Source organism: Mycteria americana, chromosome 13 (assembly GCF_035582795.1).
Source record: "Mycteria americana isolate JAX WOST 10 ecotype Jacksonville Zoo and Gardens chromosome 13, USCA_MyAme_1.0, whole genome shotgun sequence".
NCBI lineage: Eukaryota > Metazoa > Chordata > Aves > Ciconiiformes > Ciconiidae > Mycteria > Mycteria americana.
In genome coordinates, this window is record NC_134377.1 from 18,523,068 (window position 1) to 18,546,670 (window position 23,603).

At 40.0% G+C, this 23,603-nt stretch overlaps 1 protein-coding gene across 6 annotated transcripts in view; it reads right to left on the reverse strand.

Annotated features, from left to right (window-relative positions):
• PI4KA (phosphatidylinositol 4-kinase alpha) overlaps window positions 1-23,210 on the reverse strand; it is a 65,351-nt gene extending 42,141 nt beyond the window's left edge. For 2 of the 6 annotated variants that reach the window (XM_075515788.1, XM_075515793.1), the window contains exons 1-19: window positions 22,989-23,210; window positions 20,239-20,355; window positions 18,906-18,999; window positions 18,133-18,221; window positions 17,551-17,623; window positions 16,956-17,215; window positions 16,193-16,259; window positions 14,055-14,203; window positions 13,394-13,459; window positions 12,267-12,363; window positions 11,685-11,876; window positions 10,830-10,930; window positions 9,974-10,103; window positions 8,792-8,924; window positions 8,023-8,145; window positions 7,130-7,313; window positions 6,250-6,353; window positions 5,074-5,242; window positions 1,271-1,321 (exon numbers count right to left, since the gene is read on the reverse strand). In XM_075515788.1, coding sequence (XP_075371903.1) covers window positions 1,271-1,321; window positions 5,074-5,242; window positions 6,250-6,353; window positions 7,130-7,313; window positions 8,023-8,145; window positions 8,792-8,924; window positions 9,974-10,103; window positions 10,830-10,930; window positions 11,685-11,876; window positions 12,267-12,363; window positions 13,394-13,459; window positions 14,055-14,203; window positions 16,193-16,259; window positions 16,956-17,215; window positions 17,551-17,623; window positions 18,133-18,221; window positions 18,906-18,999; window positions 20,239-20,355; window positions 22,989-23,195 — 2,406 coding nt within the window. In that variant the 5' untranslated portion in view covers window positions 23,196-23,210. Of the gene's footprint in view, window positions 1-1,270; window positions 1,322-5,073; window positions 5,243-6,249; window positions 6,354-7,129; window positions 7,314-8,022; window positions 8,146-8,791; window positions 8,925-9,973; window positions 10,104-10,829; window positions 10,931-11,684; window positions 11,877-12,266; window positions 12,364-13,393; window positions 13,460-14,054; window positions 14,204-16,192; window positions 16,260-16,955; window positions 17,216-17,550; window positions 17,624-18,132; window positions 18,222-18,905; window positions 19,000-20,238; window positions 20,356-21,181; window positions 21,201-22,988 lie in introns of those variants that run through there. The other 4 variants (XM_075515792.1, XM_075515790.1, XM_075515791.1 and 1 more) reach the window with 4 other exon arrangements.
• Window positions 23,211-23,603: the final 393 nt, after the last annotated feature.

A 23,603-nucleotide genomic window follows, 5' to 3' on the forward strand; every position in this document is an offset into this window, starting at 1 on the left:
ACTACCCAGTAGAACATCTGTCTCAACACAGGACTAGCTAGTTCATGCAAAAACTGATCAGCTATTGAATAACAGCCGCCCAAGACATTTATAAACACATTTCTGTAAAGCTAGGATCTGGCCCTTGTGATCGCTGGTGAATTCAGGAAGAGCTTATGTTGGAAGCTGGTGGAAGAGACAGGGGAAGGAAAGGAACAGTTCTTTGATCTTTAACCGGTGCTCATTTTAGGCTCTTTGAAAAGCTTCAGTAAAGAGGTTTGTGAGGGCAGAGTGTGAAATGAATGACTTTTATCTGCTTCTTAATGGATGTGCAGTATGAGCAAGTTACAAGTAGGCATGCCTACTGCAAGTATGTAATACGTTTTCCCCTTTTGTCCCACTTAGCTGTGCAGGAAAAGTTCCACAGAAGAATTTGACTTCAGGAGGGGAGAAAGTGACATGATGCTTTTTGTCCTCCAGTAAGTTTAAGTTTGTGTATGGATCTTTTAGACTTCATGGTTTTTGTAAAAGCTACAGCAGTTAGGCAACTAGTCCTACTGACTCGGAAACCCAGCTTGGATGTATCAGATTTTCTGTTGGAGATCTAGAATGGTTGCACACCAATTTTTGGCTGAACTAGTAGTTATATTTTGTTAAAAAAAAAAAAAAAATGCTCTTCCCCCAGAAAAAGTTGTCATCCAAGACCAAAACCAGATTTACATCAAAATAAATGAGTCTGGAATGGACATCAGTGTCCTTGCACATTTCCTAAAATGCTTTCAGCATGACAGCCAATTCTAGTTTCAGAAGACACAGGACATTTTCTCCCCTTCCCCAATGATTCTTTTTTTTTTTTTTCTTTTAAGAAGCAGAATTCACTGTGCTGCCAAACTAAGATTTATTTTTAACTCTGTTTCTATTAACTTTTGTTTTTCACTTTTCTCCTCAGGCCACAGATACGTGCTGTTTATTACACAGCATGCCAAACACTATTCAAAGAAATATCCCTGTGGTATTATTTAGCTCATGAATCTCTTGAATTCATGACTAGCAACAATATAACTGCAAATCACAAAAGATTAATTATTTTAAGAGATATGTCATTATTAAACAAATGTTTCCCTCCCTCTTAGAGCAATAAAAATTATTTTACAATACTATTTTATTTCTCTTGGATGCTTACTTCTGCACTAGTTGTTAATCAAACCATTTGACCATGAAATAGCACTGATATTTGATATATGTGAGAAAAATTACTCTGTTTGCAACAACCCAACCATTGGATACTCACCACGGCAATAACAGGAATAAGCACACCCAGATTCCCTGCGCTACTGGAGGCCTGGAAAAGAAAATATCAAAACATCTATAAAAGCATTTCTAAAATACCTGGTACAAGACATATTTCAAGCACCAAACATTGCTACTGTCTATGCAAATGAAAACATACATTGCCAATTACAACTCTGTATCTTGCAAACAGATGTGCACGAGGTGGCCAAGAGAGCACCCCAGAAATCCACAGGACTGGGCACACCCTGAAGTCTTTCAACAAAGCTTTTCAGGTGGCTCCTCATAGACTATTGAAGGAATTTTTTTCCCCTTCCAGCACAGGGTCTTCTACGTTTGGAAGTTAGATATTATGCCTTAAGCTAAAGGGGGGGAATATTCATTGATACCGCATCTATTCTGACATCCAACAGCTGCAAGAAAAATGCTCACATGAAATGGGTGGCCACAGACAAGTGTCAAATGTTTACCAAAAGTCTCATTTTACTACCAAAATTAAGACAAAATAACAAATCTGTAACTTTTCAAGAATTTATTTAAGCAGGGGGAGCAGCCTTTTCCATTGAAATACAAGAAGCATAAAGAAAATTACGTTATTTCCTTTGACTTATTAGGACTTTTTTAACTGCACTCTATACAACAAGTGGTTTTGCTCTTGGCCAAATACAGTCTTTAAAAACTGGAAACATTCACTGCACACAGCACATTGTCTTTCTCCTTCTCTGATAAGGCAAACTGCAATAGCACAGATAGCATGCTCACAGACATCTCCTCTCTAAAGTCTTTCCCTGCCTCCCATATGCCTCCACATTGGATTTGGGAGGGAGAGAACTCTCCAGCTTCCTCCTTACAAGAGAAAGACCAGGTACAGAGACTGCTGGTCCCACAGGGAGGAGGCAAGGCAGACATGCTAACAGGGTACAGCTTTGCATGAAGTGGAATAAACCAAAAGGAAGCAAATTTAAAAAAAAAAGGGGGGGTGGGGGGGAGAAACAAAGCCAAATAGTCTTCAGATTAAACAATAATGATACAACGCAACTAAAACACATTTTAGTTATCTTTCCTGTAGTGTCCAAGATAAAGCAAAACAAAAGATGGACCCTTAAATATTTTTGAAGGGAATAAAAGAACAGCACTTAAGTCACTCTAAAGGGTAGGAACAACTGGAAAAAGTAACTGTATTTTTTTTGCTAGCATCAGGACAGTCCACTGCACATGACAAACTGCTGCAGAGTCAGGATAGAGATGCAAGGTAACTGCGATAGCCAGAACCCAGCACATGACGCCAACACATAGAACTGTAGAAAACTCACTTTTCTACTAGCATTTTTGTTACAAAAATGGAGTATCGGCCTCTTTCTGATAATATATAGCACTGAGGATGAAGAAGATGCAATGACTTCCATCCCTAGGCATACTCAGGGAACATTTGTGTTAACTATCAGCAATAGCACACAAAAAAAAAAAAAGTTATTCCCCTCACAGAAGCCACTTTTGCATGGTTGAAAAATCTGGTTTAAAAGAGAACAAATAAGCCACTGAAGCATTTTAATGGTTAGCGAGCAAATTTAAGTCCATAAAAAGGTATGCTGAGAAGCAGAGGACATAGGCAAACTATCAAGAAAAAAATCGCTTTTGTTTGGGAGCACAGCATATGCAGTGTTTCACCTACTTTATCTCTTCTTGAAAATGAAGTAACCCGGTCTTCAGAACACCTTTCATAACTTTCACTCTACATTGGGTAAAGCATGTTCTAGTGAAAACTGCTATCAGTATCTTCATAATAAAGAAACACTGCCTCCTAGCTCAAATCCATATTAAATCAATCACATATTTTTCCGTTTGCAGGCGGGTTTAAATAGGTGCAGCAGTTTGTCTCCCATAGTGATTCCAAAACTGAAACAGTGGAAAAATATCCCTGAAAGGAGGAGGCTGGAAACTAATTTAGAAGTGTCATTTTAGAGCAACGTTTACAATATGTTTTTCACCATTTCAGCTTGCTTATCTGTGGTTAAAAGAATCTATGAAACCCATGGAGAGAAATTTTCCACCATAGACTTCATGAAAAGCAGATTCTAGACACGTCCTAGTTCCCTTTTAAGAGAAGAGGTGGCATCCGTGATTAAATGCAGTCTATCTTCAAAGCAAACAGATTCATTTCAGAGGGATTTACCAAGAGTCCACCTATCCCATAAAAGGATAAAGAAAGAACCTAGTACTATTAAAATGTGGCATGCACAGGAGGGGGGGAAAAGAGGTTAGAAAGAAAAAAAACACATTGTGCCCCTCAGTACTAGGAAAACGTGCCTATTTCAAAAGGAAGTGTTACCTACCTATCCCTGAAAAGCAGAGAACAGCTCTCAAACAGCATCTCTGAGAAAACCTTAACTTTCCAGTATGAACACATTTGAATTATTAAAACATACAAGTGTATTTTTTTGTATATAAAATCACTATCAAACACCATGAGTTTTTACAAGTTATCCTAAGGCAGTGCATGAATGCCAAGAGGTTACAGCGTTTGAACACTAGGGAGGAACATAACCAGAGGAAGACTCTGATTTTTTTTTTTTATGACTAGGAAGCAACCACATTTTGCTTTTCAAATGATAATATATATCTCAAGAGCAAAAGTCAAGGTTAATAGCTTGTTTATGAGTATATTTTAGAGCAAAGATGAGAGGAAGGTATTGTGGGAAAGGCTGAGATTTTTGTTTGCTCTTAAAAAGAACAGGCACATCAAGTACTCTGGATACTTTACTGAAATGGGAAGAAAAGCTAATACGAAGTGAGGTGAAAAAGTCTTCACATAAGAAAAAAAGGAGAGAATTCTGAGTGAATAAAGTAACTGCACATAAACGGCTCCTGCAGAAATTTAGTTAGCATTTAAAGACATTCCTCTTCCAAGCCTTCTCATAGACTTTCAAAGGCCAGTATGTGTTAAATTTTACAAATCACAATTGAAAACTGCATTTAAAAACAACCCTATTTTAAAGCAAAACCACTCAAATATCCTCTTCTGCAAAGTATTCCTACCATACAAATTAATCTAAGAGAGAAGTCTTATCTTTCTTAGGCAAGCTTTTTGAATAAAATTGCTCTATAAATAAAGCATCCCTAAAAATCATCAGAGATTTTTATTAAATCTATAATTTTCACTTCACTGCACTGTTTCCATTATAAGCCTAGACAGATAGGCCTACATTAACTTGGATCTTGGGGGGGAAAAAAAAAAAAAAAAAAAAAAAAGAAGATGCACCCACTCATAGCAGCAATTCAGGATCAATCAGGATGACACAAGCGCACTACTTCAAGCTGGAGGTTGGACTAGATGACTTCCTGAGGTCCTTTCCAACCCAAGTTTTCCTATGATCCTATGACACCACTAAAATTAGAAGCAGAATTCTGTCACATCTAAAGACACTTTAAGAATTAGTACGCTTACTAATTCTTAAAGTAGTTCAGTAGTCAGCATTCCATGTTTCTCTTTGCAGCTCTCCCTCTAACAGCTAAACACTCCAGCCAGTTTACTCCGCCTCAGCTGAACAATAGGTATACCACTGCTTTATCTCGGGTACTATACACGGATTAGTTAGGTGCTTGAAAGGCACTACAGACCTGCACTCATACTCCATGATCAGAACACATTCTTAGGTTTAACAAAGCGTGATTTTTTTCTGTGTGTGTAAGGGTGTGGTTTTGGTTAAAAAAAAAAAAAAAAAAACATTCGGAAGACTATGTTTAGTATTGCCATCCATGTAAATGCACAGCTGCATACAATTAAAAAACAGTGACTAATCTTACCTTCAGTGCCGGTCCTTTTTCACTTGCTCTCTCACTAGCTCTCTTTCCTTCTAGCCCAAGCTGAACAAACAGTTCCAGCAAGTTCATCAGTAGTTCATCCACAAGATGTTCTCCTTGAATGTTAGCAGCGATGTTAGCTAGGGCATTAATGACTGCTAAGGAACAGTGTCTGAGAAGAAAGAACAGTTATGAACAAGCAATTCCTCCAAGTTTTACATTTTCAGTGCTTTCTTCATCATGCTGATAGTAACTCTCGTAATAAGGCTGCTGACATTTTTTCACTCAGTTTTTTTTGGGGGGGGTTGTTTTTTTGTTTTTTATAAATAGCACATCACTTTACTAATAATGGAAAAGCAAGCAGTATTTAAGTGAAAAACTATTTGTAAGCTTTGCCTCTGGAGGACATTTCGTTTATGATGCTGCCGTGGCCAAAAGGAAATTGCTTTCCTGTAGCAGATATGGCTACAGACAAAAAGCAGCAAGGGGCTGTGTTCCTGGACTGGGAAAGCTCCTGAGCAGAAGAATCACAAGTAGTATCAGTTGTTGCTAAAGCTGAGATTGCATTGGGTCAGACAGTATGTTAAAACATACTGACAGAAATAGTCCTCTCGGTTACTCACATACTACATTAAAAGATATCCAGCCTACCCCAGCTATCAACAGTCAGTGATAACCTTTACGTTGTAACAGGGACTACAATGCATACTTACATAGTTAGAAATAAATTGTTAATGGTTTGCATTTAATCCCCAACACGTAGTGGGACCACATTTAAAAACTGAAAACAAAAACAAACCACAAACACAAAACCCACCCACACAAAACCTACTGGAACTTCATTATCTTTTCTAGACTAAGAGATTAATTACTCCAGTTACAGATAATGTAAGTCATCAATGTCAATAATAATTTACAAACATTAACTCGGGGGGGGGGGGGGTGGGGGGAAGGGGGATCAATAATACCTGTAGTGAAACATTTTTAGGAATCTCTACATTATGAAGCTCTACTATTTTTAAACTAATATATTATTTTTTAACATCAAAGAAAAAAAGAACAGTACTATTTATAACATCATTGTAACACTTATAGTGGGAAAAAGTGAAAAACCCTGATGTAGCATAAAGGATATTCGATACAGTATTCATACATTTAAGGGACACAGCTGAGTGTTACCTGTATCCATGATCCTTATAGTCTTTTGTGGCAGAGTAAACAACTGAGCTTGCTTTAACACTGATTTGTTGAAACAGATTCCACACCTCCTGGTAAATATATTGCTGTAAAAAAACCCCAACAAATCACTAAGTAGAGCTTATCGAGTACAATCTTTCTAAAGAACAACCCTGTAAAATACACTAAGGATTACAAAGTTCTTCAGACAGGTATCTAGGCATAGCCTGAGCAACTGTTTCAGCTTCCATAAAGCACAGAGAGAAGTGCTTTCATTAATGTTTCTAATTGCTCAAATTTTACAAAATTTATTAAGTTATTTAACTCCACCTTCCTGATCGAAATTTTTTTTTCAGGCTTCTGAGTTCTGGCAATTAATTGCTTGCTCGAGGCACAAATTACATTTGGAAAAGGTAAATCAGTTAATCCCTGTATGACTGAAGAAGGCGATCTATACTTTTAAATGTATGGACCTACAAGACTTTGAAAGTTAACTACTGATATGAAAAATGATACTGTGCAGCTATTCAGGACATAGGCCAAGTTTATAACCTTCTTAATAACTTTTGAAAACATTGAGTTTGGTGGGGTTTTATAGCTTGTTTTTAAAAAAAACCAAAACAACAACAACACAAAAACCTCCAACTTTTATTATTTTCTATGGGGACTAATCCTCTTTACAGGGACAGCATTTTACATGTTATTAATTAGCTTTTGTTTTCTGATGTGACAGACACATGAGGATTGTACAGGCACATACCTGTGGTGAAGAAAAGAAAAACCTTAAAAAACCTTCTGCAAACGCAGTTTCTAAAATACGTTTCCTTTTAACTAAAGGAAAGGGATCATGAACTGGCACTCTCTTGGCCAGTTCTTTCCTTACATTTCCAGTGATGACCAAGCAGCCCAGCTGATCAATGATGAGTACATCAAGATGAGAAGGTGGCTGGCAAAACTTCTGCTGTAAGATCTGTAGGATGGGTTCCATCATTTTTGGGGTGTCCCTCAGTGCCACTGCAATGTGCCCTAGAGCACGAATTGTGTGGTCAGGAATCAAATGAGCTTCCCTGTTACAAAAAAACAAACAAAAAACCCCAAAACCATACATATAACTGTTCAACGGCTATCAAGACCTCCAATTTAAAGATCACTAACAGCTTTAATGTTGCCACTTTATGTACCCATCTACTCCCAAAATTAACATTAGAGATATACTTGCACAAGTTGGCTTCCAAAATAAAAAACAAACAAACAAAAAAAACCCCACAAACACACTATCCAAGAAACCCACACTAATCCATGAGCAAACTGTTCTAGAAACAACAGTGAAAAGAGGTAAAAGTGATCTGCAAAACATTAAGACATGACAGTCAGACCAGCTACTATGGGACCTCCCCCCCTTGGAGGTTTCGTGGTTGGCAAGTCTCTTAAGAAGTGAAGCAAGTCAAACACCACAAGTGACAAGCTGTGTCAAGCCATAAAAGACAGCTGAAGCCTGAAGGATGCAGCAGAGAGAGTATCACTCAATCTAGGACTCAAAATTTCCTAATACTCACGAAAGACTTGCTGATTCAATCAGATAAAAATGAATCCATGCCTCTCAGTATGAAAACAAGGGCTCAGCTCTGCAAAGATTTGCATGGGAAGATCTTGACCCCACATACAAGCTCACTATCTCAGAGGCAATTCTAAAATAATGCTGCCCGTACTTATACCTTAAATAACCTTCAGGTTCATTGACTGAAGGAAAAATTGGTGTGATGACTAACAACTTACTTATCACTCTCTTGAGAGATGTACAGACGGTTGGATAAACTGGCAAGAAAGGCTTCAACAATCACCGAATCTATAGTCAAGCCAGCTTTCAAGCATCTGGAATAACAATCAACAGAAAACTTGCTAGAACAGCCAGAGGAAAAAAAATGCATTAATTAAACATTTCACTTTTTACTACTGTAAATGCACATCAGGTATAAGGGAAAAAAGTTTATACTGAAGTATAAGAACTGATTGCCTAGGAATGCTGCAGTTGTATTTTAAAAAATGAGCGGCGTTTCTACTGCTGCTTTCTCCAGCTACAATAAAGATGGGGATATGCAATAATATAAGTTCAGAATCCACTGCTTTAGAAACTGTAATCCCTTGTCTCTAGTCACCAACTATTTGTTTTTCTTCCAGCTCTCTGTAGTTGTCTAGATGGGAAGAACAATCATCACGCTGCCCACATTTGAGAGCGTAACAATCCCTCTGTTACAGGAGACTCACTCAACATGATAGTCTAAGCAGAAAACAGAAACCCCACTGAGTATCAAAGTGGTGACTAGCAAGAATTACATATGTGGGAAGCAAAACCATGAGACTGAATTATTATTTTGCGATTAGGACATAAACAGAACCAAGAGATGTCTGAAGGAAAATGAAGTCATGATTAAAAAAAGCAAAAAGCCTTTATAGCAGCACAGAGCAGCACCTTCTGAACATCACAATTCTTTCCTGCTAGGGAAATAGAACACATGTTCCAACATGGGGCAAGTCTCTCTCTTACCTGCAGATGTTGTCTATGGCGATGTCACGCAGCTGCTCATACATGGATGGCTGACTTTTCTTGCCAGGCATTACATTGAGAGTGGACTCTGAATGCTCATTGGTTACACTAATCTTGATGTCATTACCACCTACTAAAGAACAGTGAGTATGGAAATCAATGCCATTTGAAATACCGGTTTTCCCCAAGAGGAGAGCACACAGGCAGAGCAATATCTGGTAAGTGAGTGCAAAACAGCCTACTTTACGGCTCAGAGAGTTGAGCTGAAGAACTTTGGAAGTCACTAGCTATGCAAAGTATTACCACATTTAACTACTCCTAAATAATTATTCCTAAATTTAGTCACCTTCAGTTCTCATTTTACCTGTTCTGCTTTAGCATTACGATACTGCTTTTACATTAGCAAGTCATTTAAATTGAACATTTTCTTTTTTGAAATCAGAACTTGATATTACCATTTAAAAACAACAACAAAAAACCTTCCAAATGCCATCAAGATGGGCCTGGGGCTGGAGCACAGGACCTGTATGGAGAGCCTGAGGAACATAGCTTTGTTCAGCCTGGAAGAGGTGGCTTTGGACAGGCCTAATGGCTGCCTTGCAAAATGTAAAGTAGGTTACTAAGAAGACAGAAGCAGGCTTCGTGGGAGAATGAGACACAACAGACATAACTTGAAACAAGGGAGGTTCCAATTGGATACATGATTCCACCACCACCCCCACCATGAGGATAATTATGCACTGGCTCAGGTTGTAGAATCTCTGTCCTTGGAGGTTTCTGAAGGCCCCTGTGGACAAAGCCTTAAGCAAACTGCTCTGAACTGACTGCAGGAGGTTGACACACATAATACAGCTTTCAATTCTGCAGCATCACACTACAGTGGCTGGTGATCTCACTCAGGACAAAAGTGCTTGAGATAAGACTATCTCGGTTGCAGCAGAATAGGTACAGCAATATTGCTGCTAGGATAAAATGTAGTTCTACATATACTGCTTGACCTTAGATATACTTCTACCAGAATTTGATTTGCATTCCTCCTCTCTACCTCCAAAAAAATCACAAATGCATCTCCATTTCACCCTACAGCTATATCACCCCAAATACCCAAAAGCATCAAAAAGCCATACAAGTTGGAAGACAATCACTAGCATATTCTTTGGAACATGGCCTTTTTTCCTTTACCTGTGTGATACTGGCTGTGATACTTGTAAAGTTTCACAAGCACTGGGGAAGGTATCACAAGAAAGTCTCTCAAGGATGGATTGACAGAATGAACCACAACAGGGAACCTCTCACACAAACGACCTAGACCCTAAAAAAGAAGAAAAAAAAAGGAACATAGTTTTAGAGTATCACAGCACAATTTTTATTTCAGCTGTAAGCTTGCAACTTCAGCTCAACACAAAAAAAACCAAACCGAAACAAATCATACATAGTTCTGAGGGATCCAATTTTTAGCAGAAGGTTTAGATATTTCAAGTCTCTAATTTTTTTAGATTATCCTACAGTGCATCATGCCAGTCAAGCCTTGCTGCTCTCTTCCTGGGTGATTTCACAGGAGTTACATGAAATGAAATGCACTCTCTAAAAATAAAGTTACTGGACAAGTTCCAACATCTAGAGAATCCTGATAACTTACTATTTACTATGTGGTGGAAAACACCATGAATAAGTGCCCAATAAGAAGACATAAAAATTAGAATAACCAAGTCTTAGTCTTAAAACTCAGTGATCTGCCAGTCCTAGTATTTTAACTGTTTATGTAATGGACTAAGAAGCTAAATATTCCAGAAATGAAATACTGGTTAAAAAACCCTCATTAATATTATTCTTCAAGAAGTAGTTGGGCTAAGAAAATTTTGAAAGCACTACTCTACTGCAGTTCTAGTTTCCGCACCAGAGCTCTAAAATCCAAATGTAGAACACATTGATGGAAAGTAATACAAATAGCAAATAAAAAGTGTTCTTCTAGCAACCTGTAAAACTCCCCAAACTCTCACTCGCTGATACACTAATGTCAAATACTGTAAAGGCAGACCTGCAAACAGCAAATTAGCAGTGGCAAGTGAGCAATGATGACTTTGCTTGAGGTTTTCGACTGCAGCTTCTCTGATAACTTGATGCACAGGTTTTCTGCACCTTAAACGAAAAATCCAACAGAAAAATTTATGTTTATCAGATTTATTATTAGGCCACACACAACCCAATGCTTACCGGAATTTCTAAAACAACACAGAAAATTTATCAGCTTCACTCTCCTTACACTATAATTCCTCAAAGAGATTTAGTGCTTCTCCTGCAAAAACAGTTTTGGAAACTTAGTATCTGCACCAAACAGCTCTGTCAAACACTATAATTGAAAGAATGACAGTACTTAAAGTTGATTTTGAGCATACTTCACATTTGACAGAAATTAACTATTGCAAGGTCCAAAGGAAAAAATCCTTCACATATTCAGAGGATGTGCAAGAATTATACAAGAAAGAAAATTGAGAAAAAGTGAGAAAAAGCTTCCCAGTTCTGTTAGTAATGAAGAATAAACATTTTCTTTAAAAGAATGACTGAGAAACACTTAAGACACTAAGAGCAATAATTAAAAACATAAAATAAACTAGAAAATAAGCAGCTGCATGTAATGCAGCAATTATAGCATCTCTTGTAGATAAGCCAATAGGATGTTTCTGTTTCCATTTCTATGAAGAGATGTCTAACTACCTAGTCAACTGATTTGACAACTTTTTGATGGAAGTTTTACTCTTGTATTCTAATAGCAAGAAGTATTCCACTGAAATTTATTTTATATTTCTCTGAGCATCATCCACTCTGAGAGAGCTTATAAGTATTTCTACAACTTAAAAGACAGACATTCCAGAGACCCAAGAGCATTTTTTACCTTGCTCATCTTTCACAGCCCACACCATGAGATCCACACAGGCAGCATTAGCCTGGCAACGCAGTTTTAAAGGACTCAGCTCATTGTGCAGTCGATCCACATCATGAAGGATTTTCTGAAGTTCTGACTGACTGCTGTTAAATTGCTCTAGCACAAAATCATGGATTTCCTTCACAAATGAGTTGGGAAGGTCTGAAGAAATAAAAGGAAATAGCATTACACTAGAAGGATGGGAGCCAGTGTATCAGAATGATAGCACATATAAAATTCATTGCTACGTTATAAATGAAATGATTTCATAAAGTTTATGTCCTGCCTAAAAGATAAATTTCCTGGCAAAGTCCACAAGTAAGCAGACAATTGAAATGCCATCTATTAAGCCTTTCAGTGTTGCTCAAAATATTTCTTCCTATTTCCATAGCACCTTTTTAATATGGAAACATTTCAAAATACAAATTTTATAGCATATGTAGAGTTCCCAGGAAATGCAAACCCCAATGTTAAAATACTCAATACAATGGAGACAACACTTTGGATCCTAAACATAATGAAGGATAAATTAAAAAAATACAAATACTGTACCTTTCATATAGTATAATGTGTCTCTCAGCATTTTAAACTGAGCAAGATAAAGAGGGTCACTGAATGTTTTATAATAGAGATCTGTATTAGCACTCGTCTGAAAAAGAAAAGAAGGAACCTGCTAGATTCAAAGTTAAGTATTTTCCATTATATGAATAAATAAAGCTTCTTATTCCAGTCACATACTGTTTTCCTCCACAATGTAAACAAGCATTTAAAACAGGTACCAGAAGTAACCTCACAGCTTCTCCCCTCTTACTTTTATAAAAGGAAAAGTACAGCCATTCAGTGCAATAAATAAGATTCAATCACTCTCTTGATTTGAAGAGCACATATATGTTCTCTCTAACAGTGTTGATTAAAAAAAAAGAAGAGGATTCAAACCTCTCATTTTACTGGGATAGCAAAAAGAGAAACTGAAGCTGTCTCCACGTAGGCCTACATTTCAAATATGGCAGTACTCAAAGGCAGGCTGGAGAGAACAGCAAAGTCATTTTCCCACACAATTGAACACATACTCTCTTCAACAGAGCTTTACGCCCCCGAGGAGATGAGGCTAACTCCATAAAACGTGGTGGAGGCTGCTACAGAACTGCACCCAGGGAAGGGGAGAACAAGGACTCACAGACCTACAGAAACGGGTATGCCACCTCTGAAAGTAAAGGTCCACAAACTGAACGCTATTAAACTTGTAGAAATGACACCTGAAAGAGCAGCAGTCATTTCCAAGCCAGAAAAAGAAAACAACCAGCATATTTTATCTACATGAAAAAAAGACAATGTTACTGTAACATGCAATAAAGACCTTAGTCTACAGTAAACCAGTTTTAGGCAATCAATGCTGTAATTTAGTAGGATAACAGAGCTAAAGTAAGAGAATACTTCATTTTTTAAGACACTAACTATTCCTTTATGTTACTGAAAAACATTCCCCCCTCAACCCCCATTTTTACACAGTCCAAGGCTAGATTTAAACCACTGAAAGAACAGTTCGAACAGGAAATTAGTATCGTTTTGCAAAAAGAAGGCATATCTTACATAGGTAAAAGACTAATTTTCAAAGTATTAATTATTAAGATAAAAACATAAAGTATTCAAGTCATTAGAAAAGGAATTTTAAAACATACCTCTGCAACTTCAGCTACAACTGCATCTAAGGTCTTTAGCAGAGAATCCCCAACAATCTGTTTTACCTACAGAGGTAAAAAATAAAAAATAAAAAAATGCTGTTTCCTGTTGATGATTCTAGATAGGAAGACAATACAATTTTGTCCATGCACAGAAAATACAAGTCACTTGACTGCAAAACGTCAGATGAAATTAAGGCTACAAGAATTTCTGCTTGCAACAAGAATAAATATATTTGAGCCTCTGTGTGCTGTTCCAGAATAGCAGGAGCAGGAAGCAGACAGGGCCAGCAATTTCTCTCACTTATGTGAATTCCCAGCAACTAAATCCTTCTAGAAAAGGGTCTCTCTCACAGCAAAAACCAATCTTCTATTTCAGCAACTAGCAGTACATAAGTTACCTCAGATCAAGTGGTCTGCAAGACTCAAAGAGGAAGAACTTGACATAAATGTATTTGATTTTCCAAATTCTTCATGTTTCATATGAGAGCTTTTTAACAATACTGTTGAAGCATGACGTTAAATGCCATAAAAATAACATTACACAAAGGTTGACAAACACCATCTTTTTATTTGCAATTCTGAAAGCTTAAACTTAAACTGCATCTATTTCCAGGAAGAATATCTAGAATGCAAGTTCACTGCAGCCCTCATCGCATACCATGTTCAACAGTTGACGGAGCATTTCCAGTGGGATGTTAAACTCTTTATTGTTAATGCCATTGAAGAGAGGAGAAACTGAAAAGCTGGAGCTGATTGTAGAGAAGTAATAATCAGGATCCAGTGCACTACCATCAGGAAGATACGAACCTGATCAGAAAAATAATAGAAATAAAAGTTTTGGGAGAGAGAGGACATATAACCTTTGTTTAATGGTAATGTTTAGTCACTACTAACGAGTTATTTTCAACACAGGTACAGTCTAACTTGCAAGCTATCAAGAGGCACATTTCAGCTAATCTACTGGTAAATAAAGACAGAAAACTATGATAAAAAAATATGTTTGTTCATTAGAAGTTTACAATCACAATGGAAGAATTAATTTCAATGACTTGTGTCCACGTCAGAGACACTGCTGACAAGAAGTCTTCCCATACTACTGATGTACATTTACCTGAAAACATTTGTAAATGCCATTTTGTTCAAAAGCATAGAGGTGCAAAGAACAGGTTAAGTCAAAACTATTTTCCAAGGTTTTCCCCTATATTAGATCAAATGAACACGTGGCACAGCTTTCATCTTAGAAGAGGCACCAATTCACTACTGCAATTTGAAGGCAAAAATTATTTTTCAGATTCAAGTACTCTATTAAGCAACCAACTTGCTAAGCATACTGCTTTTGGCACTGTTTCCACTGTAGAAATTACATCTCTGCCTTTTCAAAGTACTCAGCTGCCTGTGCCTAAAGTAATGTTCTTGTGATTAATAGGCTTACAAGCAACACTATTTATTGACAACAACGTTTTCAGTCCTTTTTTCTAAACTGTTAGCCTTGGCCAGAATAAAAACAAGGTCATTACTCATCTTCTTCAGAAAGTAAGACTATCACAAACTATATTATCGGAATTAATACAAGGGCTGCCTGTATCTGAAATATCTGGTAGAAGTTAGTTTTGAAAATAAAATCCTGATTAGAATAATCATAACTCTGCTAGAGACACAATTAAAATTATTCTGAAATTTTTACAAAGTTGTCCACTACCAAGCTATAGTTTTAAGATTATTTTTGTTCTACTACTATAGACTCTCTCTAACCTGCAGCCTTTTTTTTTTTTTTTTTTTTTTAATTCAAAACATGAAGACCCTAAAATTGAAGAAGTATAGGTTGGTTCAACAAGGTAGACAGAAGACAAACAGGTCTCTTCCTACTTGGCAATTTAAGAATGGTATTTGAATTACGCTGCAATCCCATTATATGATTGAGGAAGACAGATGCCTCTACAAATAGTAACATGAAGGAAAAAGAAAAGTAATGTGGAAGAAATTAATTTAAGCCAGGGCTCGAGAGAGGAGAATGACCCAGAAACAGAGAATGCCCAAACTGTTAAAAACCTCAAAGGGCCAGACAAAACCAGAGCCACCAAAACACTTCAGACACAGAGCTAGTCCTCCACGTGATTCATGAAAGTCAGTTTATTTTTAAGCCCTACTTTGACATAGAACTTACAGCTAGAGCTCTACCAAAACTCAGTGGTTAAGAGTTTGTATATTAATTCATGAAAATACTTCACATTGCTGCCTTTTATGATACAGTAGTTAATACACATTAGTGAGCACTCGACTTCAGCATCTCCTTTATTATTTCTCACTTCAGCAAATTACTAGCTCTTACACAGTGACCCATATGACATTTACTTCAAATGGAGCGGTTGTTTTAGATTTATACGATGTGCCACAAAGGTCTCAAAATTCCAGACCTTAGTCCAACAATTTAGTTGTCTAGTGAGGCACAATATTAACACTTGTTTCTCAAAGTTACTCAGCTTAATCTGCCAAAATACTTTTGGCCTAGTTGAATTAAGCTCTTCAGTACTAGGCACAGCCTAGCAGTAAAGAAATCATGTCTCTCTCAGAAGCCTGCCAGAAAGAACTGAGCCTGGAAACCACTGGTGTTAAGAATAACTTTCTACTGTCTTTATACCCCAAAGTTTTTCAGAATCCTAGCAGGCATGTGCCAGAGAATTACTATAAGAATTCTAGAGGGCAGAGAAAGGGGTCAAAATGATTTTGGTTTTCAAATTCCTATAAATAGCAACAAAACCCCCAAATCACACACTGTTCCTTTGCAAAATCATTTACCTTCAAAGTAATGAATTGCAGATCCTCCAGGAGAGCTGGGAGGGGGAATTCCACGTTCAGGACTAACCTGAAACATCACACAAAGGCCGTAATTTAAAAACTATTTATAAAACATTGAAAAATTTTCCAGAGAATGGTTCATACGCTTTATAATAAAACACAGCTTCAAGCAAAACTAACAGGAACTATGTATTGTCAGGCCTAACAGCTCAATTCCAACCAAAAATGGGAAGTTAAAAAAAGCTAGTTCAGTGCTAGCTTTTTTTAGGGAAGAGATCAGAATGATGACTCCTGTATTGTATGGCACTATGCTAATAACAATCTGTGGTTTCAAAACCAGCATCTGAATCCACTCTTCCCCTAAGACAATGAACAGCCACAGCTCCTGGTGAAACCAGTGAGAGCTCATGTATCCTCAGCACTTCTGAAACCATTAGCCGTTAGGTGCCAGCTTCCCAAATTCGCAGGTATACATTACAATGCTTTTTCATGAGAATAACACAAGGCACAGGATTTGCAATTGTTCCATGTGAAGACTTATTAGTACAGTTGTTAGTTTAACTGTCACTGATTATTCTGTAGCTCAGAAACTACAAAATTATTTTGAAAGTCAGTTGCAGAATCAAAATAAAGATCTCTGTATCTGGTCAAATAATGTGTTAAGACACCGTGTGTATATCCAGGCTTAATGCGGTCTTAACTCCACACCAAGACCACAAAATCATCTAAGCACTGACTCCAACGCAGAGCAATTCATACAGACCTGTGAGATGCTAGATACACTGCTAGCCTTTCTCTTTAGCGTTCCTTCTTGGCAAACAGTGAGTAGAGAACTAGGAAGAATTGATCTGAAATCATTAAAGGATCGTCGGCGAATTCCTTCAAGCTCTTCTGGAACTCTCAGGGAATGTGGGGGAATTTTTGGAAAAAGCTTTGAGAGGAGAGCCTCCTCTGAATTGCTGTAGCGACCAAAGGCTCGAGAAATTCCTATCAGGCAGGGTACTGCATACTTGCATAAATATTCTGGAAAAGAAAAACACATGTAACAGTATATTAACAGTAACTTAGAACTTCCTCTTCACAGTTTTGCTACCACTTCACTAAACTGTTTCAGCCTAACATGCTTTGCAAAGACTTATTTGTGCAAGCAGAGGAAAAACCATGAACGTATCGCAAATTAATACACTTCTCTTGCTTCCATATTTACCACACAGCAACAGAATAAATATGTACTAAGAGAAGTCGAGAGAAAAAGCTGCTCACTTTTCAGGAGTGATCCTGATAATTAGAAACCCAAGAGAAGTTCAGAGAACAAGAGTTACAAGTATAGCAACACTATAGAGTTATTTTAGTAGTACCTTTATCATGCATTTGCGGGGTCTGGCACATTCCCAACAGGAACTGCATTACTTGTAGAATTGCATCCAAAATCTAAAGTAATCAAGACAGACATACAACAAAATACCTTTTGGTAAAAAGATATTATTATCTTATACTAGATCACCACAGCACAAATGAAACTTGCAAATATTACCGTAAGCACCTCTGTAAACAAGATTTTTTTAATGCTAGGTGACTAAAAAAGTATATTGTTCTCACTCAGGTTAAGAGCTTCTTTTGTAAAGTCTGCAGTTAGCTGGTACTAGCAAAATAAGATTGCAGCAGTCCTAATTTCAGTATCAAAACCTGAATTCTAAAACTCTGGGCTCAGTGAGTGACATCCTTTGACACCTGGAAGTAACTGCAGACTTATGAGTATCTTCTAGGTACCTGACTATTAATTAACACAAGCAAAATAATGCAACGGTACACATGTTAAAGTAATCAATCCCTTTGCCAGAAAGCAAGCAGCTGTGGTGTACTCTTCTTTAGGCATTTGTCAGTACTGAAGCATTGGAGAACTGGGCCCTACATCAGCACAAAATTAAAATAAACTCTACCTGCTCTCTGAGAGACGCATCCCTGTAAGCAACGTCTGATAACAACGTTACCAAGCAGAAGCTGAAGTTTTCTGCAACTGGAAGCAAGCCTGCAAAGTAAGGGACAGAAAATAAGCCACTTCAGCATTGTTAGAGAGAATCAACATAGAAAGAGCAAAATAATAATAAGCAAGAAGACATAAGTGATTCCCATGTCATACAGTTCTGAGATAGACTGTAGAAAAATATAGTATTACATACAAAATTTGAAGTACACTCTAACCACTGTAATTTCAGCATGAAATGTTAAAAGAATAATTTTAATAATTAAAAACTTTTCCAGGCTTTCAAGTAACTGAAAAAAAATAATTAAATTTTATAATACCCCTTGTGAAAAAGTATTCTTATATTAATTTGAAGAGATATTAAGGGAGCAAGAAATGAAGTAGTTTAAATAGCAACTAAGCATCCAAGCTAAAAGTAGAGCATACAAATCTCAGGTTCCACTCTCCTGCTCTAACTATTACACAATCTTCTCCAATTTAGTAACAAAATATATCAAGTGTAGAATTATTTGGAAAGTGCAATTTATCACAAAGCAGTCAAGAAAAAAAGCTGGGAGCTATTCAACTTCCTCTTTGCTTCTAAAGAAAATCAATATTAAAGGCTCTTGAGTCAGGAGCTAAGAACCTAGCAGGACCTATCACCTCCCCTTGCACCATGTCCTGAACAACCTTTGTTGTCTACTTCCTGGCTGGCATTCCACGAGCATGATCAAAAGACCCAAACATCACCTCTGCCTTTCCGTGCATTGCTTTCTTCTATCCATTGGACTTTGGGAAGACCCTTCAGAAGTCGGAGGAGGTAAGGAACCACGTTATCTCTGTGCTAAAGAGGAAAATACTCTATTTAAAATGGAGAAGAAAAGCTGAACCATATAATCTCAAGATATTTTAGAGATATGGAAAGCCTACATTAGCCACGCACAGAACTAGCTTCTAATGATTACTCCACAGGCTTCTTGAATATTGCAAAATTGATTTCAACACAGGCAAATGAAAGTAAACCAATTCAGTGCTATAAAAATCCAATCCTTTCATTCTAGGCAATGGTTCATTCTCTGTAAAAGTTGTAGAAAAAAGTTCCAGAACGGTAATTAACCCCAAACAATTTATTAGTTTACAGCAAGGTCACAAAATAATTTTAAGGCCGCTAGAAATTCAGAGTGCCAGTCCCAGTTCGGTACATGTGATCCATCCCATGGCCTTATGCAAGTCACTTAACACATCTGTGTAACACTTCAGCTTCCTAATCTGCAAATCAAAGGATAGCACTTCCTTCCTCAGAGTTGGATTAATTAATACTAACTGCTGGCTTTGAAAACATCATAAAAATGCTACAAAACATGAATATGGCTGCCTTATTTAAACTTCATACTACAAAAAACACAAAAAGGACAATGTTAATAATAGGCATGCAAGCTATATCATAGTAAATAGATACTTAATAGGAGGAAATTCAGGCCTGATGCAAACCCTAGTGGCATTAAGCAACTTAAAGCGAGGTCTAATGCCTTTGTACCTAGAACTCAGTATAGCCGTCCTTTCCTCTGCACAAAACAACACCATGCCCAGAGTTCGAAAGGAAGAGAACCAGCTTGTCATAAACAGGCTGCCAGACACAAAAGGGATGTTCGCATACAATGCAGCCTACATGCACTGTTTGTCTTTTTATCCTGGCTAGTGTCAGGCATGAACAGGCCTATTACAAACCTGACATGCAGGAGTACGGTGGAACACACCTGCCATTTAGAAGCCTGTGGGGAAGAACACGCAATGACACGTGTGGTTTGAGCAAATCCTCCTGAAGATCCTTTCCTTTCTCTCCTTAAGCTATGAGGACCAAAAAACACAACAGCAGTTTGGCTGTGGCAGTACCATGACTACCATCTATCACACTCGTCAGTACTGTCCTTGTGCTCTCCTGCCTGCATCCATCTGTTATCTCTGATCTTTTTATTTATTTTTATGGATAGTAAATACCAACTTTTAATTCATTGGACAACTACATTTGAATTCAACCAAAATCTTTCAAGTTAAATAGAGTTAGCCTAAGTGGTAAAAATACCTGAAGGTCAGATTCAATTAGAAAGATTCCTAAAGCAATAACAGCATCTCTGCGACGTTCATCTAACTGGAAAATCCCATGGAAATCCACTGGACACATACAGAGCAGTTTTTGTACCTGAAAAACAGCGGAGGGAAAGAACAGTGGAACAAGACCAAAAGTGTCGAAACAATCCAAGGGAACAACAGTACCTGTGTTAAAACTGCCTTCCAAAAATTAACTAGTAGACCTCAGGAAAGCAATGCAAATAGCTCCCAGCTTCTCTTTTATGGAGCGGAGCTAGGCCTAGAGCACGCCAAGCAATGGGCCTGGGTAGCACTAATACAATTTCAAGTATTCCCACAGCAGAGGAACGAGCTGACAGGCTGTACTTGTCAAGACTCATTCAGACCTCCTGTGTTTGAAGTGGACAGTAGTCTTTCCACCTTCTGGAAGACAGATCGTTACTCTCCTTTAGTCATCAATCTTCATGAGAGCATCTAAGGGCTAGGGAAGAGTGATGAATGACAGTAACTAGAAAAAGACAGAAAAATCTCAAGTAGGTGTCAAACATTTTTACCACAACATGGGTCGATTTAGAAGTTGTCTTCAACACTTGATCAAGTTGTTTGTTTGTTTTCACATCTCAAGAGAATTTCTGAAACTTTTCAGAGCATCACATTTACAGAGCTCACTCCTGCACCCCGGTACAACAAAGCCTTCCTTCCACTAATTCACTGTGCGTTTTGGATGTGCAAGAAATATGCAGCAGGCACATACATCAATTTACTCAATCCCTGTAAACAAGAACCGGGTGGATGGAGCTTTGGTTACAGCTGCACCAATGTCTTCTTCATATACAGCACTGAACAATAAACCGTTACCTATCTGAGTATGACTTTTGCTCAAATCCTTTTAACATAACAGATTAAGCTTCCAGAACTATTATTTTCTCACTACTTACCAATTATGTCACTCCATACCCAGCAAACACACATCTAAAGAATACATCAAATCTCCCAAATACTTTGTTTCCCTATGGAACTGTTAAGAAAGGGAAAATGCAACAAGCATACAGTCTTTTTATAAATCTCCTTGATGTTAATAAATATTACCTAAAAAGGACTGTCATAATAAATAGCTATGTTTGAATGACCTATGTCTAAAAGTCAAATTACTTCCTATTTAGATAGCTCTTTAAACACGCCGCCTTGAAATTTCTAAACCAAGAAACTATTTCCCTAGAGGATTAGAAGAATTTACTGGATGTTCGGTGGAATTTAAGATTCTGGTCCTTAAACTGCTAGACCTCATAATTATAAGACCTGTAACACAACACAAATAATCCTCTTGCTCAACAGAAAATACAGCAGAGGAAAAGATGAACTTTGCAAAATACCTTCTGATGCATGTGTCCCACATCAGGTTAATATTTGCAACAACATGAACGAGTAACTTTAGCTAGATATGAACCGTTAACATCATTTAACTCCTACTGTAGTCTCTCAAACAAAAAAAAAAAAAAAAAAGAAATCCCTAGGTATTAGTGAACCAACAGCAAGGCCTAAAAAAATTATTCACAGTTGGCTGTCAGACCAACGGTACATTTCCAGAACAAGAACTAAGAAAAGAAGCCTGCAACAGCTGGCCAAGAACAAGCACTATAGTTTTCATCGGCACAGAGCTGTGCTTTTCAACAGTTCAGTCATCTTTCATTATTGCACGAGGCAATTTAGAAGTTCAGTCCGTGCTCAGAGAAGCCAACTCCTGAAGCACCAGGCTGTCCGTCTCTCCTCCACGCAGCCGCACAGCGCTCGACGGCGGCAGCTGCTCCACGCCAGCAGTGGCGACCCATGAGGGGAGCGCCCAGACGAAGATCCCCGTCCGGCTGTACGTTCCGCAGAGGTTTACCTCAGCCAGGCAGATTTTACCTTGAGCTGATTGTGTCGCTTGGATTTAACCAGATACGTAGAGTAAAGCAACCAGCCCTAATTAGGCTGAGACTAATTACGCCTACAAGGCCACGTTCCACAGATTTCAGGGACGTGCAGCTACTGCGAGGACCCACGTTCCTCGCGAGGCCGCGGGGGCTGCTCCGAGGGCACCGGCTGCGGCCGCCGTCCCCACGGTATTTGGGGTCAAGATGGGCCACGCGAGCGTCCTGCAGGCCCGGCAGCCCCCACGCACACACCGAGGCAGCAGGCGTGCCGCAGCCCGCTCCCACGGCCACGGGACAGCCCCCGCCGGGCAGGGCAGCGTCCTGCCGGCACAGGCCGGCACAGGCGGGCAGGCCAGGCCAGGCCTCCCACGGGCACAGCCACGGCCCCCGCGGGGCCAGGGCACAGACCCACCCGCGGGCACGCGCGCTGGCTCTGACCCGCTTCCCAGGCGCCTCGCAGGTCCCCAGGCACGATAGGGCCCCGCGAGGCGGCCCGGACACCCCCACCTCACGCACGGCCACGACCCGCCGCCCTCTCCACCCGCGCGGCACAAATATTCTCCACAGGAAGGGCCCCGTGCCCCCCCGCCACGGCACCCGCGACGCCGACCCTTCCACACAGACTCCACTCGCGCGACATACACACACGCAACCCCCACTCGTCGCATGACGCCCCTCCGCCCCACACACGCGGCTCCCACGCGTGACAACCCCCGAGTCCTCACAGACGCAGCCCCCACGCGAGACGACACCTCCCGCCAGCCCCGCGCACGCAGCCCCCCACGCCTGACGGCCTCTCCACACACACGCAGTCGCGCGGGACGCCCCTCACCTTCTCCAGCGGCGCCGGGCTCTGCACCGCCAGCGACCGCGCCAGCGACAGCACTGTGTTGAAGTAGAAGCCGCGCGCGCTGCCCGCGCTGCTCCCTCGCCCCGCGCCCGCGGAGGGAGCCGCCGCTGCCGCCGCCGTGGTGGTCGCCGCGGCCGCCGTCGCCGTCGCAGCAGCCGCCGCCGCCGCCGCCACTGCCGCGGCCGCCATGTTGCGGGGGAAGGGCAAGGGCCGCTCGCCCACCGGCCAGCCCGCCCCGCCCCCTCTCGCGAGATCACCGCCTGCCACGGGATCACGGAACGCCAATCACGCCGCGAAGATGGCAGCGCCCGCAGCGGCTTCACTGCCGGCGGGTTCCGCGTCCCGCCCCTCGCCGGTGCCACTCCCTCCCTGCCGCGCCGCCCGCCCACAGGCCCCCCGCTCTACAAATGGGCGCGCCCAGCCCGCCCCCTACCCCCCTCCCTGCCGCGGTGGTCCCTCCCAGTCAACCGCCTTCCCTCAGCGGCGCCCCGGCGCGCCCCGCCCCGGGAGGGGTGGGGGTGATGCGCGGTGGCTCCGCCCGGTGCGCGGCGGCGGCGGTGGTGGCCGCAGCCGCAGCCTGTGGGCGGAAGGAGCGGG